Genomic DNA, 18,158 nt, shown 5'->3' with positions numbered 1-18,158 from the left:
TTCCCTGATGTTGGCTGAGTGAAATACTGCCATACTGGGTTCAATTTCAACAGCCATCATTAGCTGAAGCCGTGTGTATGCGACTATAATAATTTAGCTGCTGGGCTTGTTAGCATGTTTTGGTACTCGTGCCTACAGCCTAAACTACAGCTAACTAACAATACAGACCAGACAACCAGACGCTCTCCAAAAGTAGCTTCATATTCAACCAATGAAATGTATAAGGCTAAATTAAAAACGAAAGATAAGTACTTTCTTACCGTTGTTGGACTCTTTTCAGCTCACTAAGCACTGGTGTTGACAACCTGCTTGTATTAACACGTCTTCACGTGTTCCACAACAACGCTTGGCTAGTCGCAGATGTGCCTGCCTATAAATCGGCCAAATTTGCAGTGAAATCGGCCAATGCCGATTAATTAAAATGTGCAAAAAATCGGCCAGTGATAATGATAACAAAAACAACGCTAAAATTAAACATAATCTGGTCATCTTCCCCCTATCACATTAGTGAGAAAAAGTGGCTCTAGTGATTTTGAAACTTGTCAAAGTTCAGGAGGCATGCAGGCATGAAAAGTATGATGTCATGTCTTTATACTGCATACCACCATCCACTGAACCTGCTCGGGGGCCGCAGTTACCCTGACACTCCTCATACGCCACTAACATCCCTCCTTTGTTGCTGACGATAAAACTAAACACGACACAGAGAAAGGACTAATTATGTGAGTGGCCAGTGGCTTGTAGCTGACATTTTAGCTGCCGCAACTACAACAGCCTCTTCCCATGAACTGGTTCACACTGGCAGTGATGAAAAGGAGTGATAATAAGGCGAGGACTAGTAAAAAAACAAATGACAGAAACAAGAGGTTTATTGAAGTGGGCCCACCTTGTGTTTTGCTATTTCTAGGAGATCTTCTTGATAGTGGCTGATCTATACATCGTTGGTCAAATGAAGTTCTTGCAGATTAGTATGTGTATTTTTGTGTTCTGAATCATGACAGTATTTATCCACCAATTGCCAGCACTTCCTCTGTGGCAGTGCATAAACTTAAAAAGCACTTCCACCTACTAAGATAGCAGCAATCAACTGTTTCTCAAGTTCTCCAAACTTTTCTCACCCCCAGATAAAGCAGTGGCCCCGATTTCTCCTCCTACAAGGCTCTGTGAGAATCTAAAAAAGTGCTGTGAAACCACAGTAGCCAACAACATCAGGCTCTTCATATGATTAACCATGTCATTTGCCTCCTCCATCTCCCCAAATCTGCACAGTTGGAGCAATGTGATAATTATGAGACAAGAACGATTCCAGGGAAGTAGGAGGAAGCGCAGTGAAATTTACTTGCCAATTGGAGCCTTTGTTTGGCCCCGTTCAAGGCATAAGAACGGTGCTTCCTGTTTCTGCAAGAGACGCTTTAATCTAATTAAAAGCAGATTAATGATGCGTTGACTGGCATCGCTGGAGCTACAACAGAGGCTTAGTGAGGGGAAAAACACCCTCCTCCAGAATTTGCCACTGTCCTGTTACTGGTAAACAGTATGTGAAATATTGGTTGTAAATAGTCTAGACTGTTGTAAACAGCAGCACCTAATTGCACCTTAAGGTCCGCTGTCCTTGTCTACATTTGAAGGAGAGGGTACGATGAAGCAGAGGAGTTCAGGCCTGGCAGTGAATAGTCAAATTGTTCCTATACTCAGGTTTGACTCTGTATATAAAATCAGAGTTACCCTGTGTATCAGGTGAGCTTTACACTTTTGATTGCATCTTAAGGATTTAAGTGATGGCTATATCTAAATGCAACAGAAAGTTTGTGCTGTCCATGCAAGCAAGTAAGCAGAGGAGTGAAAATGTCAAGGTCTCAGTACTCCAGTAATATTTCTGTGACTATACAACATCAAGGAGATACGTAGAATCAGGGAGAATATAAACAGTCTAAGGAGAAACATATAAGGGTCTATTAATGCAAGAGAGCGAGAAGAGTGAAGAGGGGGCGACATGAAACGCTTTTTGCTGGTCAGTTTTAAAACATTCACAGCCGATGTGTTTAAATGCTTTTAATGTCTGTTTTATTTGACGACAGGTTCACTTAAGCTGGCGTGGGCAAATCGTCTCAACCTCACTGCCTTTTATTTGTTTTGTATGCTCTCTCTCGCTCTCTCGCTCTCACACACACACACACACACACACACACACACACACAAAATTCCTAATTTGTACATCTGTCCACAAACACTGTCACACACACAAGCTCATTTCTGCACACAAATACTCTGTCAATCTCTCTCACACACACAGATGTGCCCATAAAGGACAAAGCCCTGTACCCTTGACCATGAGAGTGATATTATGTGGCTATTTGAGATGGTGTTGTTTGTCCAGGTGTTGCAGAGAGTGAGAATATATATTATATATATTTATTTATTTATTTATTTTTTTTTTTTCATGAGAGTGAGACTGGAGGGAGCAGTAATTGAGAGATGGGTGCTGACACTGACACTGAAAGAGGAAATCCCTCCACTGTCAAACACCATTGCAGCTTTCATCCTGCATTCCATACGTAGAGTATAGCTAGAGTCATGGGGCGTTCAGGTGCTAATGGTCAGGCTGTGGTGCAAACAGCTGAGCGATGTTCAGGATCTTTTTTATCCCTCTTTAACTGACCTGAATTAAAGTTGAAATGATGAGTGCAGAAATGATTGACTCTAAAATGCTGGTAAATCCAAAAACTAACAACCAGATCAACTTAAAGTTCACACACGGACACACTTACAAATGTTTTCAATTAAATTTCTTGAGATCTCTTTGTACTAAGAAGGCTTATCTGTGCCAACAGGTGCAACAGAACAGTTGCAGAGAAGTCAAAGAAATGCCAGTCAGTCTGTACCCACCCACGCAGTCCTGAGGACCGGTTTAATTAGGCAAATAAGTGGGAGCTGCGTGGGTGTTTGTACGGTACGGTGGCTGTGTAGAGGCTCTAAAGACTGAGGAGAGAAAACAGGTGGCAAAACTAACTAGTGAACACAGGTGAAAAGCTTTTAGACTAATTAGCACACAGACAGACAAAACAGAGGAGAACAAGGAAACCAAGAGGGCCTCCTGAGACTGAACAAAGAAATAACCATTAGCTCCACAGCATAGCTCCCTTGTGAGTAAAAAAACACAAACTGTTATGACATAGTATCAAAGGTTACTTATTACTGAAAACTAGTTTTGTATTATAGCTGTGTATGATTTCAAGCACTGAATTGATTTGACCCATTATTGGGTAGTTTATTAATCAGTTTACTTCCATTGCTGGTCCTGTCAAGCTTTTCATTCCTAGCATCCACCCCTGACCCCCATTCTCCTCATCTGCTTCAGTCTCGGCCCCTTCCAGAAAAAGTTTTTAAGGACCTGTATTTGGTCCCCCACAATGAAGCCTGGTCCCAACAATGTGATGTGTTGTGGCCACAGTGTAGGAAAAAACAAACAAATAAACAAACACACACACACACACAGACGCACACATCAGCAGTCTACAGGATTATCTAGGCTTATTTCTGAAGGCTGGACACCCAACCTCCAACCCCGCCTTAAACTGCTGAGTATATCATTTAACTAGTGCTGCACTGCAGATTTTCTTATTGTAGATTGTAGGTGGCTCCCTCATATTACTGTCTTGTTGCTCTGACATCCATGTCTGTGGACTATTTTCTAGACAGCTATCCCATCCATCATATAACATTCATAGCTGTTCATCCATCTCCCTTTTACTTCTGCTTTTTTCTCACCCACTATTTTATCTTCTCCCTGCTGCCTGGCTACCTGCTTTCCTCTTCTGTTGCTCTTTTTTCCTTCCACCTTTCTCTTCATTCACCCCCACATCATTTTTTATTCCCACCGTTCTCCTCATCCACCTCCTCCTTACCCTTTCTCTGTTAATGCACAATTCTCTGTGAAACTCCTGTCACCTATAAAGATGTATGTGTAAAGAATGAACTATGAGTTGGAATTTGTGGAGAAAACATGACACTGACAATATATGCTTGTTTTCCGGCGTTTCAGGCTCAGGTGAGTGCATAAAACTGCCAAACAGGAAATGGGAGACATTGTCCACCACCCCCCACAGCTTTTCTCTGCGGGCTGCCCTATCTCTTTCTCTCTCTACCTATTTTTCCCCTCTGTTTCTTTCTCACTGGCAGATCTCTTACAGTTGCCTGAGTTTCTAGTTTCGTTTGTGTCTGGGTGAGGACGTGACTTGCCTGAGTAAGGAGAGCAGGCACTCAACACACTCCACTCCTACAAACCCACACGCACCCACAGCGATACACACTAATGCGCTCAATAGCAGACGTGCATGTCTCTCCACACTGAAGGACATGAGTGTCTGTGAGAGCTGTTGCTGCTAAACGCAAACTTATAGGGATCACAAGCAGGGCTTGGCCCCTAATTGCAGCTCCCAGGATGGCATTTTGGCCAGATGCTGTTGAATAATAGAAATTGTCTGTACGTCTTCAATTTAGGTTGTCAGATTGGCTTGCCAGTCAATGTCTTTAGCACATGGCCTTTAAATGAAGTGCATCACCTAAATAGCCAAATAGTAATATTATGTAATATGCAGATTGGAAAGCAGTTTGTTCCTTTTCCTTGTTTTGCTGTTGCTGGACCAACTATCTCACATGAACATCAAATGAGCAGATTTGTTAGTGGCACTGGAGAAGGGGTTTCCATAGCAACCCTAGTACTACCATCATGTACACTTTCATCTCTGCACATTGTCTAGATCAATAGGGAAAGCAGTTGTGGCAGGTCTGCATATTTTGTGATAGTGGATGTATTGGGGGGGCCAGTTAAGAGAGAGGCAGACTGAGAAGAGGCGGTTCCAGCGGTCCAACAGTGTAACAGCAGGAGAAAGATGTTGAGAGAAGGTAAAAAAAAAGAAAAGAAAGAGATCCTCTGTATCTGTTCTCAGTCTTCACCCAGCCTAATAGTGTACTCCAGACATGTGTCTAAATATAAAGTGTATGTGTTCGATTGTGTTTGCATGTATTTGTAGGGTGCAGAGTAGCCTGGAATACTGTCAAGCAGGATCAGGGTGTGTCAACTGTAGAAAAGTATATGACTGTCTCTTAAATCCATGATAACATTATTTGCAATGAAAGATATGGTAGCAAAAGGAAAGATTATCACGTTTATGACCAGTGAGGGTTCACATCCTTGGCCCAGCCCTGGCCTTGTACCCATTCCCATATTAGACAGTTGTCACAAGTTAACCTGTCAGCACAGAATCCAAACTGCAGTGTAATTCTGAAGAAGCAGAGAATTACAAAAATAATGTGACCCCCGGGCAGCATGGTGGCTGAGTGGTTAGCACTGTTGCTTCACAGCAAGAAGGTCCGGGGTTCACAACCCGGCCTTTCTGTGTGGAGTTTTCATGTTCTCCCTGTGCTTGTGTGGGTTTCCTCCAGGTACTCTGGTTTCCTCCCACAGTCCAAAAACATGTATGTCAGGTTGATTGGTGACTCTAAATTGCACATAGGAGTGAGTGTGAGTGTGTGAGGTTGTTTGTCTCTATGTGGCCCTGTGATGGACTGGGGACCTGTCCAGGGTGTACCCCTGCCTTCCACCCAAAGACAGCTGGGATAGGCTCCAGCTGATCCCTGTGACTCTGGTTAGGAATAAGAGGGTATAGACAATGGATGGATGGAATGTGACCCCTGCCCACTTTTATTCACTTGCATGCTTCTGTTTTTTCTCTCCCTGATAGTTTTGGGGAGTTGGTTAAATCATAGTTAGATGTTGGTATTATGTTTTGGATTATCCCCAATAAGCTGTAATTTCCATGAAGGTATGGATGACTGAAACACCGATGTAAAGTGGAGTTCTTAGCCTTTAAAACATTTTTTTCAATTGTTGTTGATGGTTACACAACAAGGTCATTAGCTAAGCTTCACTAGCATTTTCTTTATTTAAAGTTTATTATTGCTGTATTAATTCAGATCTGTAGTCAAATCATGTGATTACTTGCAGCCAATCATAATTATTATGAATTATTGATGTTTAAAATTAACAGGGGTTGTCGGGGCGGCTGCGGCTCAGGTCAGCCATGACAGGTCGAAGTGTTGTTGGGCAAGATACTGAACCCCAAGTTGCCCTCAGTCTCAGTGGCTGTTCCACCAGTGTATGAGTGTGTGAGTGGATGGGTTATTGGGCAAATAGTGTAAAGGCACTTGAGTGTAGAAAAGTGCTCTACAAGTATAAGAACCTAAATTACACTAAACAGGACTTTCATAGAGTTGGCTGCACGAGGGTGTGTAGCTATTTTTTCATTTAATAAGTGTTTGATTGCCTTGAATGGGGTTGAGCTGACACAAGGTATCCATAGTTATTTTCTGGATTATTTGGCACTGTGCTTGAATGTATTGCAGCTTTCAGAATTTCAGAGTTACCCGGTTGTACATAAAACAAATGTTAACACAAAAGATATTTATATTAGAGTTTGAAACTAACAAATTAAGATAACATAATGTAACACAGTAAAGCAGTGATTCATTGATCAACCCTGAGAAGTGGTGCTCATTGTTAGCAGTATGCAGTATCTGCAGGATTCACACATACTTTGGTCGTGCTGACTTTTATGGGTTATATTTTTATGTGTCTGGTGTTAACAAATGTTTGGTTACAGAGCAGTTTTCAAATGCTATCACAGATTGTGATTCAGATTTGAGTGCATACAAGTGGCCCAACAAAGTGCTAAGTAAATACAACCTGGAAAATGGAATTTACAGTCCATTTTGTTAGTATTTCCAGCTAAAAGCATCTGAAGCCACAGCAGGCAGCTTTTATCTGTCAAACAAGAAGGCAGAAACACTTGGTTACTACATAAAAACAGAGAGCACTTGTACCTCACAAGTGCCCTGCGTTGGCTGCATGCATACGCAAGCAATCTGTAGTCTGTGACAACTATGTCTAAATACTAAGCAGTATTAAGTTTTAAAGCCATTTGTTGAACAGTGGCAAATAGATATGAAAGTCTTTTTTGAAGACAAAAGTCACATATCTTGTCAATGTGTTTTTGTTTTTTTTTATTCTAAAGGGAAATAATATCTCCACCTGACAGAGATTCTCATATAAACTAACACCGCCACCTCAGGCCCTGGAACACTATTACATTAGCAGAAGGAACATTGGAAACAAACAACCAAAGTATTACCACTGTTGATCCACCGAGAGCCCAGATAGCTGCGAGGCACATTCTTGAGCGAGACACAGAAAACCTAATACAACTGTGGCTCAGGAGTGGGAGAACGGCTGGCTCTGTGTTCCTGTCCAAAGTTCAGGGGTTGTAGTTGGAATAATGGAGTATTTCTGATGGACATTGTTTCTTGGATGTTTCAGACAGTTTGGTGTCAGTTTGTCAGTGTGATTTGCTACCGGTGTTGATTGCTCGTTTGTGGACTAAAAGCCCTCAGCAGGACTTTGCTGGGCTATCAGCACAGGAAAGAGGAAGTATTCCCTGTCACTATAGCAGCAGCTTGCTGAAAAGGGTCCTGTTGTGCCAAATGGTAGGAAACAAGCTTTCATGGACCAGACTTTTGGTACTGCTGGCAAAAATGGAGGGAGGGAGAGGTGGAGGGACCTATTTGGTACATTTGCCTTGTGCCTTCCCTGTCGGTTCTTTCTGTCTCTTTCCTCAGCTCCCTCCTGTTTCTCCAACCATCCCATCACACTGGGACATCTTTGTGGCCCAAAGCTGATGGGTAGCTGTCCAAGAGATGGGCTTGTTGCCACCTTCTGCTTCCCTTTGTCATCATCCAGCAAACGTAGGCTAAACCACCACGTGGGTATGGTAATGTGTGCTGCCCTGGGGCTGCCCATAGAGATGCAGCAGCGGGCAACTGGTACAAAAGGAGAAATTAAGCTTTGACTCCTGGACCCTGTCAGTCTGAAGGGGTTACGGGGGGTGAATGGCCTTTGCAACCTGGCAGCAGACTCTGTTTTGGCTCCACTCAGCTTTACGTCTGTTGGGAGGTCTGTGAATAGAAAGGGAATGCAAGCCTCCATCACATGTTCTCCCTGCGGTTTAGGATGAGGACACTTGCGTGTTTTAAATCAAGTGAACCAGACATGGGTCAAATGTATTTGCAGAAGGGTATTTGTTTTCACTGTAACCTGCATGGAGGAGCAAATTTTCACAGTGGTTTGCCACAGCACAAATTAGCAGTGGAAAGAAAATTTGAAAGTCAATTAAGTGTACTTTCCTGTGATTTATCCCCTGCATTACCATGCATTGCATATTTGAGCCTGATTACATTCACACCTGACATGCATCTCCAGCATAGAAGTAGAATTCCTATTCCTCATCCTCTAGCTGATACTCTGAGTTCACTGCAAGTCACCTCCTCTAGTAATAGCTACTCTTTAGGATAGACAGCAAACATGAATTCTACCCCTCTCCATGCACACTACAATCCAAGTAACAAGTATCTTACTACTGTACTAAGCTGATTTATTTGTATGCATTAATTGATTGAAATAATTCAGTAAATATTTATATTTACTGAAAGAAATGTAACACTACAGGGTCATATCTTGATTAATTAAAAAAGCCTTCAAGACAGTATTTACTGTATATGCTTCTTATAAACAGATGAGAATAAAATGTTGCCCAGTGAGCTACTCCAGCACTGGTTTGGCTGTACCTACTGATGAATTACATACATTATAGCCGTTACAATTATGCATCATGGATTGCAATGCTGACACTGTCTGTAAACTCTCATCTGGTGCTCCTCCAAATGGCATAAAAACAGCATTATCTGCAAACACTATATGACTCAAGAAAGAACCTTAAAGGCATTTCTTAAGCCCCAGCGAAAGCTTGGCAATTTACCTGTTTTGTTTATGTGGCTCACTGTTCACCTTTTGGTTTTTAATGAACCCGAGAGAGTCATGACCATTATTATAGCAGTGGAATACTATTTTTAATGATGTGCTGCTTTAGCTGTTGCCCCGTAGTGGCTGTGCCCTTTAAAAGTCTTCATTTGCACTATAGCACTCTCCCATGGGGCTGTGTGTACTTATATAAAGACACTCTTACAATAAAAAGGGACTGTCAGGGTTAAATGTGCATGAGTTTCAGATGTCAAATGAGACTGGGGACTCAACAACTTGAGGCTTCTCTGCTGGAACGCAGCATTTCATAGAGGGTGAATGTGACCTATGGTCAGTGCTGCCCTATAAGTATTTCTCATCTCTTTTTGTCTCTCTGCCTTATATTTCTCTTTCTGTGACACCTACCTGCAGAGACTTAACAATGAGAGCAACAATACAGGGATCCTTCTCCTATGTTACTGGACACCATCAACATTTCAGTTAACCAGAAGTCAGAAGTGCAAAGGTCAGAGGAAGGGTGCTGTTGTAATGTTCTTGCTAATAGTGAAGGTGAGAGCAGAAACCTGTTAAAGAAAAATGACTCAGGATTACAGACAGGAGGATTTTTTTATTCTGCTGTTTCTATTTTTTTCTATTTGTCTTCCATCTCTCTCCAGCCCTTTCACATTTCTCTAAACACTCCCACAGGAGTTGTAGACAGTGATACGACATCATGTCCACCTGATTCAATGGAAGTGCTATACGCTATAAGTGTATTTGAAATGGATCAGTAAATAAATGGAAGCAGTACAGCACTTGTAGAAACAGGAAGATAGCCTGTTCACAGTGTAGGCAGACTGGATCAATGAACATCACTTTTTGACATGCCCAGGCAAAGGGCTTAGCCTGGGTGTGTTTGCAGATTTGTGTGTACAGAAGTGTTTGCAGAGGTGTGTATGCAGTTCTGCATGAATGCAGCCAGCTATCCTAAAGCAAGGCAGGTGAATAAGTCAGTGAGGAGCTTGTGTAAGTCAAAAGTGTGTTCATATGCATGTATACCTGTCTGTGTGTGTGTGTCCTCACCCATCAGTTAATCCATTATCATTTACCAGCCTGTCACACAACTGCACGTTAACTGCAGTCAGTACTGAAGCTACTTGAACTGAATTAATGCTAATCAATCACGTCAACTTAACTTTGTTTCTAACCCAGTTTTTATGCACTACAGTGCTACAACAGCATACCTCTTCAGTGCCCAGGAACTAACTGAGCTTCTCCTCAGTTGCAGGAATTGTCACTGTCATCTTCTGCTTTGAAAAATAACCTGCTGCTCCTCCCCTTCTCACCTCATTTAGGGATGAGCTTAGATCTTCACAGCATTTTGTGCATTCATTGGATTTGTGTGTGTATTGAGACAAAGCAAGGTGCCTGTCTTGAGTGTGTGTGTGTTTTTATCTCTCAGCGGGAGTTATGAAGCAGAGCCCACCAGGAGTCTTGTAAAAAGGCCACTGTTGTGTGTGTGATGTTTTCCATGCCAACATACAGTACAAGCAGGGGAAAGCGCCACGCTGAGCTGGGCTCATTGAGAGTTCTACTAATGTTAGTTACACTTTAATCTATGTATTTATAGATTCTGTTTTATTTTTGACTTGACGTGTATGTGTTGGGTGGTTGGAGGATGCTAATTTCTGTTGTGTACATGCATCTGACGGTGGTAGAAGATTACTAAACACATTTACTAAAATACCAAATTTGAGGCAATAGGGTAGTTTTAAGGCAATATTGCATTATTTTGAAAGCCATAGGTACTACTTACTTTGCAAATTAATACTAACACACAAAACATGAAGTTATAAAATATGAAATTGGCCCTAGATCTACTTCCACATTAAAATGCTGATTATGTTATTAATCATCTACATATTATTGATTATGTACAGTAGATATATGTCAACACAATATTAACATGATCTCCTTCTTAAGTTCCTTTTATACATCCAGCAGAAACAGAGTAACATTACATTGAGACTTACACTGATGAGATGTGAGAGAGAGAGTAAACTGAAACAGTAAAATTGCAGATCAGGAAACCAAAACAGTGAGCTAAAAGAAGCTAAAAGGGCCTGCAGATCTGAAGGGTGAGCAGCAGTTTATTTTTCAAAGCAGAAGATGACAGTGACAATTCCTGCCCTATAGTTTTGTCACTTACTAGCTTTTCGTTATATCTTTTTGCATTGTTTACTTTGCTAATCTAAATTCTTCTTCCACCACCCATAACATATACGGTATATGCATTACTGATGAAAAATGCTGAAATTCAGTGCATTGTTCTTACTGAAAAAGGAACTATACACTTGCATGTACTCCACACTGCACCACTGGTTACATCTGTACTTAAGTAATCTCCTCATGTCTGTCATAGAATATAAGGCTGTGGATTGCCCTGAGCAAAGCCAAGGTCACGTCACACTGACATCTCATCTCCCCCTCTGAATTGTAATTCTGCCTAACAAACTGACAACTAGCAGGCCAAAAGGCTAGCAGGAGACGACTGATGACAACAACAACACTATAGTATACGGTTGCCAAGAGAACCCAACTTGGCTAGTGCTATTATGAGGGACCTAAGGCACTCGGTGCTGCCATTAAGCCCCTGCTAAGGATGCTGAGTGAAAGCTCTGGCAGAGATATTCTCTGGCTCAACAGTGTGAAATTACTCAAAGGATAAAGGAATTAGTTTAAATGCCCAGTGAATTTTTCTCTTTCCTTATCCTCTTTTGTTGAGCAGTACATGTCTTTTTTTGTCTCGAGTCCTTCATTTGTAAAATGCCAGTTTCATAACTCACTTCAGTTGGTTGCCAAACCAAAACCCCAGGAATGAAAGGATGTAGGAAACGTGGTTTTGCAGATTATATTACAAAAATTGTGTCATAATAGGCACAACCCTGGAGTGCACGCCAACTTGGCAACAAAGGTTGAACACGGCTGACATTTTGTGCATAGAGAATCTGCCTTGGAGATGAAGTGTCTGTCAATAGGACTGCCTGCAAGATGGTCTCCAGTTTGCTGAGTGTGCACCCAGTAGGCCCAGAAATATGAGGAGCGTGCAGGATGTTGCTGAGTGTCTGGTTTGCAGACTCTCCCCTACTGCATAGCGCTGAGACACCCTATTGATGTGATCCATATTAGCACATGGTTACAATCAGGGCCTTGTTCATAACAACTCAAGTGTGAGCTGCTTCTTTGAAAACAGGTTGAAGATTTTTCAAGCAGCTACCTACAGTAGCTTTCTCCCAAACTGGCACTTCCTCCCAGACACGTTCTAAAGCAAACCTGGCATGATCTTGGGGGAAAACACCACAACGATGAAAACCCCTTCTTTTTAGAGTGTTAACAACTATGTTGCTGTGTCTGAATCTGGCAATCTTAGGGTGCACCCAGGTTTCCGCTCTGTGCAAATTACGGGTGTGAGATGTGGATTTAGAAACACAAATGTCAGTTTGTGTGTTTCCATTGTACCTCTCAAGCAGAAAAATTATACTCTCACTGTATTTCTTCTACTGAAAAAGCAAGTCAATAAAAAAGATTTTACCTTAAGATGCCTTCTATGGGGGTTTGATTCATACTTTTATACTCAGACCCCAAGTCACACTCTTATTATAAAAAAATTTGTCTTTTTCTATATCTATAAAAGATATACTGGGGCCCTTGTCAGCCTTTGCGCATCAATCAAACAGGGTTACTATATATCCCTGCCCACATAATAGAGGGGTTTTCAAATAGAACCTTGGAAATGCTGGCCAGAGAAGACATGGGAAAAACAGTGGGCTATATTTTCTTTAATTTGAACCTAGAGGGATAGAAGAGGTATTTGAAATCTCTTGTGTGCTACTGTAGAGGATAAAAAAGAAGTTGTTTTTGAAATCATATTTTTGTAAGAGATGATTTTATCCATCAGTTGGAAAGTGTTAGCCATCTTGCCTGCCTGTTAACGCCTTGGTGAGTAAAAGCAGATTTTGTTGTTGATGTTGAAGCATTATGAGCTCACTTCTGGCTTTGTTTTGATTCCCTACTTACACTTTTATCTTTTCCCATTGATTAATGGACAATCAAATATGGATCTTACTGTATGTGTGATTTACAAATACTGTAGTTGTCTCTGTACCGATGATTGCACTCCCATTTCCCAGGGTGCAAAGTCAGAGCAGGACAGGATATACAAAAAGGTAAAAATATCAGGGATCCCTAGATCTTCTTATTTATTTAATATTCTCACATTTCATAAAAATGCAAGCGATACGTTTTGCATGGTTGCTTCTTTAGAATCATTAAACGGACCTTACATATATCTTAAAGGTACATGCTTCATTGTTGCACGTTTTCCATATGTGAGCGAAACATGATTTTACATTAAATTTAAAATAAGTCCTTGCAAAAAATATACCTTTTGGATATTAGAAATAATGAAGTTTGCTTAGGCCTTTGAAAACTGACGTGATGTCCTCTCTTCCTGCGCTGTTAAGTATCCTCCCATAAAAATGAGATGTGCACAGCTCCAAATACCCTTCACAGGAGAAATAGTCATTCACCTTTTAATTGAATTGTTTCTGTCTTGTTGATCCCTTATAAAGCACTTACAGTAGTGATGAACATGTATGTGCAAAATAAGAAAAAAATCCTAGACGAATAAATTAGATTTGATGTGATTCTATGCCTTTGCCTCTCCCAGCACCTGCACTGTCTAATAGCTAATAATGTAATTATGTTTCCATCAGAGGGAGGCCTAATGATTGACTGTGGAGGAATGTGTTATGTGCCAGTGAGATAAACCTCCTTGTCAAAAGCTCCGGGCTTGGTCAGGGCTGGTGGATCAATAATGTCGTCTTCTTGTGTTCTCCTCATTTATATCACTGGATAATCTCCAATCATTATATGCTTTAGTATTACTAAGAGGAAATATACAGTACTAGGCACCAGTCCAACATTTCTTAATAGAGTTGTTAGACTGTTGTTAAACCAGATAGACATCTGCTTTCCACATTGTTTGTTATACAGCAGTGTACATTTTCACTGAAACCTTGCAGAAAATCTCCAATCCAAATTGTGTCCTTTGGCCAGTGCTATGATAAACCGAGGCTTGTTCGCTGTTTTCTTGTGCCAAAGAAATCTCCCTATGGTTCAAGATTAACGTCAGCACTGTACTGCCGGGAGCATGGCACAGCCTAATTGGCTGGTCTGTCTTGCCGGAGAGCCTAACCAGTGTGTGTCTGTTCCTGCGTATTTCCCTGCAGGCTTTGAGCTGCTGTATCAGCCGGAAGTGGTGAGACTCTACCTATCTCTGCTGACGGAGAGCCAGAACTACAACACCCTGGAGGCTGCTGCTGGAGCTCTGCAAAACCTCAGTGCTGGACAGTGGACTGTGAGTCCTGGGTTGGAGAGGGTATAACACATACACACTTTCTGTCTGACTTTTTTTATTTGCATATTGCATTTATTCAGCTTTTGTCCTCATCCTTGACCTTTCAGCAGCAGATTGTAGCAAAACGATTATAGCAAAAATACCTAGAGTCCACTGGGTTTAAAAGGATGTAAGATCTGCATCGAGAGGTGTTCAGAGCTGTCTTACCAAGGTGCAGGTGCACCGTGTCTCTGCAAACTATACAGCACCTGTATAGACAGAAATAAATGTCAGTGAGGGTGACACAACAGAACAAGACAGCAGGTAGCTAAGACAGTAAAATCTTTAGCAAAAATTGATCGCTGAGATGGTTGGGGACTGAAAACATATCAAATAGGCACTGCACTGTTAAAGAGTACCAGCATGGTGTAAACAGCAAAATACCACCGAGCAGTTTGAGAAAATGGACATATGAATATTTTTTTATTTAGATACATCTGAATGACAGGCATACATAGGTACAATCCTTTAATCAATGCTTGGTTAGGACCTTCCACTTACAGAAGCAGGATTATGTCATTATATAAGAATTTTGGAACTAATATATACCACTCTATCGTCTGTAGTAGATGTTTGCTCTGATGATGATTTAAGAACCTCAACATTGAGATTCAGACATTTATCCCAATTAGAGTGTGTGGAGCTGCTGAGAGGCTGCCTGGCTTGCAGGCAGCAGTGAATTATCACGAGGGAAGGTTAGTTGTCAGATGCCAGTTTTCACGCAGCACCTCGAGCGAGAGTGGTCACTTATGTTTTCAGCAGGCTGGCTGTATTCAGCCCACGGCCACATTATCATGGCATCGCTTCTCTTCACACCCATGTGTCAGGCTATAAACACATCCTTTGGTCATCTGAATTTGTCAGCAACAAACAGCCTTTGTAGCTCTACTGCAAAGAAACACCTACACTGTTTAGATTTTTATTTTTAGCTTTTAGTTAACATCCAACCCTCAGGCTCACATTTAATGTTCTGAATAATTCAGTAATAGTGATTTTTAGCTAGGGTGAGCATTTTGAGGTGAAAGCCTTGTTTCTTTGGTGTATTTCCCTTGTTTCAGCTGATCAGAATTCCCTCCTAGATTCAGAAAACTCTGGAGCCACTAACCCATCACACTGTCACATCTGGCATGTGACAAATATGTCCCTGCTCCCTGGGAGGATATCTGAGCTTCTCCTTGGAATCCTCCTCATATTTTGCCTCTGCTCAGAACCAGTGGATTGACATTTCCCAAGGCCTACTACTGCCACCTGGTGGTTTAGGTGTCTGTCCACTGCTTAATTACATCTCTTGGGGTAACTGATTGGAAGAGAAACTCTTTTATGTCAAACTTAATCTTTCATGTTACAAAAATATGAAATGTAAAATCTACTGGTGTTTAAATTAAGACAAATTATATCACATGTTCATTCAGAGCCCCACTGTGCCATTCTGTGAGTTAGTCAAGACCAAGCAGCAGTGCTGAGAGTCTTGTAGCTGCTGAGTGAATCATTACGTGCGCCTGTTTGTGAGCAGGAAGGCATATTTCAAAACTGTCCACGTAACTGTTGTTGTGGATGTCACCTGGACTTTGGCATTCCTAATAGTCAAAAGACAAAAAGTGTGGTCATACTGGGCAGTATGCTGGCAATCTGTATGTCTAGAGGTTAAAGGATGAAATTATACAAAAAACAGTCACCATGCCATCTCTCTGTCATCCAGTGGTCCAACTACATCCGAGCCACGGTGCGCAAGGAGAAAGGTCTACCCATCCTGGTGGAGCTGCTGCGCTCAGACTCTGACAAGGTGGTCCGAGCTGTAGCCATCGCCCTGCGCAACCTGTCCATTGACCGCCGCAACAAGGACCTGATTGGTACAGACACCATTAAAAATACCGAGACACACTGATTAGAGATTTCATCAAATATATATTTTTGCTTCAAGCTGACACAAATATGCTCCCATTATTGCTTTGCATGGCCACTGCAAAAGCTATAACAGATGCTCGTCTATGACCAAAATCAAGCTTTGTAAAGGACTGGTTTTAAAACAATTCTACCTTGGAGGTATCTACACTGTTTTTCTCCTGTCCACATTGGCATTAAAGAAATTCAATGAGAGACAGTGCTCATTCTGTTTTTTATATATATATATACTTTATCATTACTACATAACTTACTTTGTAGTTGTTTATTTTTACACTACTTTTTTTAGAGATGATGGCAACACATACTCATGTAATGTACTTTATGTAAAGTTTAAAACATCTTGGAAGTGTGCTAGCTTTTTTTTTTCAACCAAAAAAAACCATGAATTTTAACTAGCCAAGTAAAGATACGGTGAATAGAGTCCTATTTCAACTGAAATCAGCTCAGTTCAGGAGAGAGAAAACCAAAGAATACTCGCTATAGTGAGACAGAACTTGGCAATACAACACCAGAGTTTGTTTTTTTTATTGCATTTGATGACACTGAACTGAAATCTTGTTATTCTAGCACCATCACCCAGTTAACCTTCAAAAATACTTCACCTAATAGGAAGTTATGCCATGAGGGACTTGGTGAGCAACCTGCCCAGTGGTCAACAGCGGCCAGCCAAAAATCTTGAGGAGGACACCGTGGTTGCCATCCTCAACACCATCCACGAGATCGTCACAGACAGCTCTGAAAATGCCCGCTCCCTCATCCAGTCCCAGGCTATCGAGAAGCTGGTCGCCATCAACAGGACCAGGTAAAACTTAACAGTTCTTCCTGTGTTTCTTAGAATAGAGTTTGTATCAAGAGCATTTATATTAGTATTCATGATGTAACATGTCTCTAAGGGCTAACCCAGTATTATACTCTAACAAGTGTGAGCCTCCACACACCACTACCTCCACCACCATTAATTAACAGGCTTTTAAAGCTAGAGGGCACAGGAATGTGGGGGGTGCCTCTCAAGCTGCTGCGTATACAAATAAGATCGTAGTCGTTATTATCCCTCAAGCTCAACAATGCACGGCCACTGCAACCACACTGTTAACTAATCCAAAATGAAGTGTGTCCTCACCCCACCACACTTTTAATTTAAGATGAAGAGAATGTTTCAAAGGCCTGTTCTTCTGTGGTGAAGTATTGATCACATGAGAGAGAGGGTCACTCTAACTAGCATGAATATACATGGTTCAATCACAGACCAAATAGCTGTTTCTTCTCACCCCTGTAAGATGAACTTTTCTTTGAAGTAATACCCCCTACACACACATGTAATTACTACTGGTGACTCAGAGGTAGCGAATGCACTCATCTGACTATGAATTAAAAACCAGACCCTGGAGCCACTCAGGGGACTCAACATTGCTCAAGAAAGAGATTGATTGAAGCAGCAGCACTCCACAGTAGAACACCCCACATGTTTCTGGCTTAGATGGGATTTCTGAATTTAATTTTTCTAGTTATTTCTCAATTTATTTACTATGTCTTGTGACGCCCTTAGCCAATCAGCGCGTGAAACGAAGGCAGCATCCCATGTGCTGCAGACAGTGTGGAGTTATAAGGAGCTGAGGAACGCACTGACCAAGGACGGCTGGAACAAGAGCCACTTCCAGGTACAGAGCTGTAGTCATGTGGAAGTTATTCCTCACAGATAGTATGTATTTGCACTGTTGTTACTGTGTTATGAGGTTATAAATGCTTTTAATTCCTTTGCCATTTATCAGGTACTAACTGAGCATCTGCATGAAAAATTATTAATAGCATCATTAGCCACTCCTCATTGGATAAAATAAGAAATTGCTAAAAGAAATCTGCAGACATTTTTGAATAGAGCATGTGAGTGAATTAAGGTATTACAGATATGTTATTTTTTATAGCATAGAGAGTCATTACTAACTA

At 41.4% G+C, this 18,158-nt stretch overlaps 1 protein-coding gene across 4 annotated transcripts in view; it reads left to right on the top strand.

Moving 5' to 3' along the window:
- arvcfb (ARVCF delta catenin family member b) overlaps positions 1-18,158 on the top strand; it is a 190,118-nt gene that overhangs the window by 160,779 nt on the left and 11,181 nt on the right. For all 4 annotated transcript variants that reach the window (XM_026320689.1, XM_026320688.1, XM_026320690.1 and 1 more), the window contains 4 exons: positions 14,143-14,270; positions 16,009-16,159; positions 16,824-17,016; positions 17,761-17,872. In XM_026320689.1, coding sequence (XP_026176474.1) covers positions 14,143-14,270; positions 16,009-16,159; positions 16,824-17,016; positions 17,761-17,872 — 584 coding nt within the window. The remainder of the gene's footprint in view (positions 1-14,142; positions 14,271-16,008; positions 16,160-16,823; positions 17,017-17,760; positions 17,873-18,158) is intronic.

Source organism: Mastacembelus armatus, chromosome 9, assembly GCF_900324485.2.
Source record: "Mastacembelus armatus chromosome 9, fMasArm1.2, whole genome shotgun sequence".
Lineage (NCBI taxonomy): Eukaryota > Metazoa > Chordata > Actinopteri > Synbranchiformes > Mastacembelidae > Mastacembelus > Mastacembelus armatus.
Note: the sequence above shows the minus strand (reverse complement) of the source record. Positions and strands in the feature narration are given on the sequence as shown.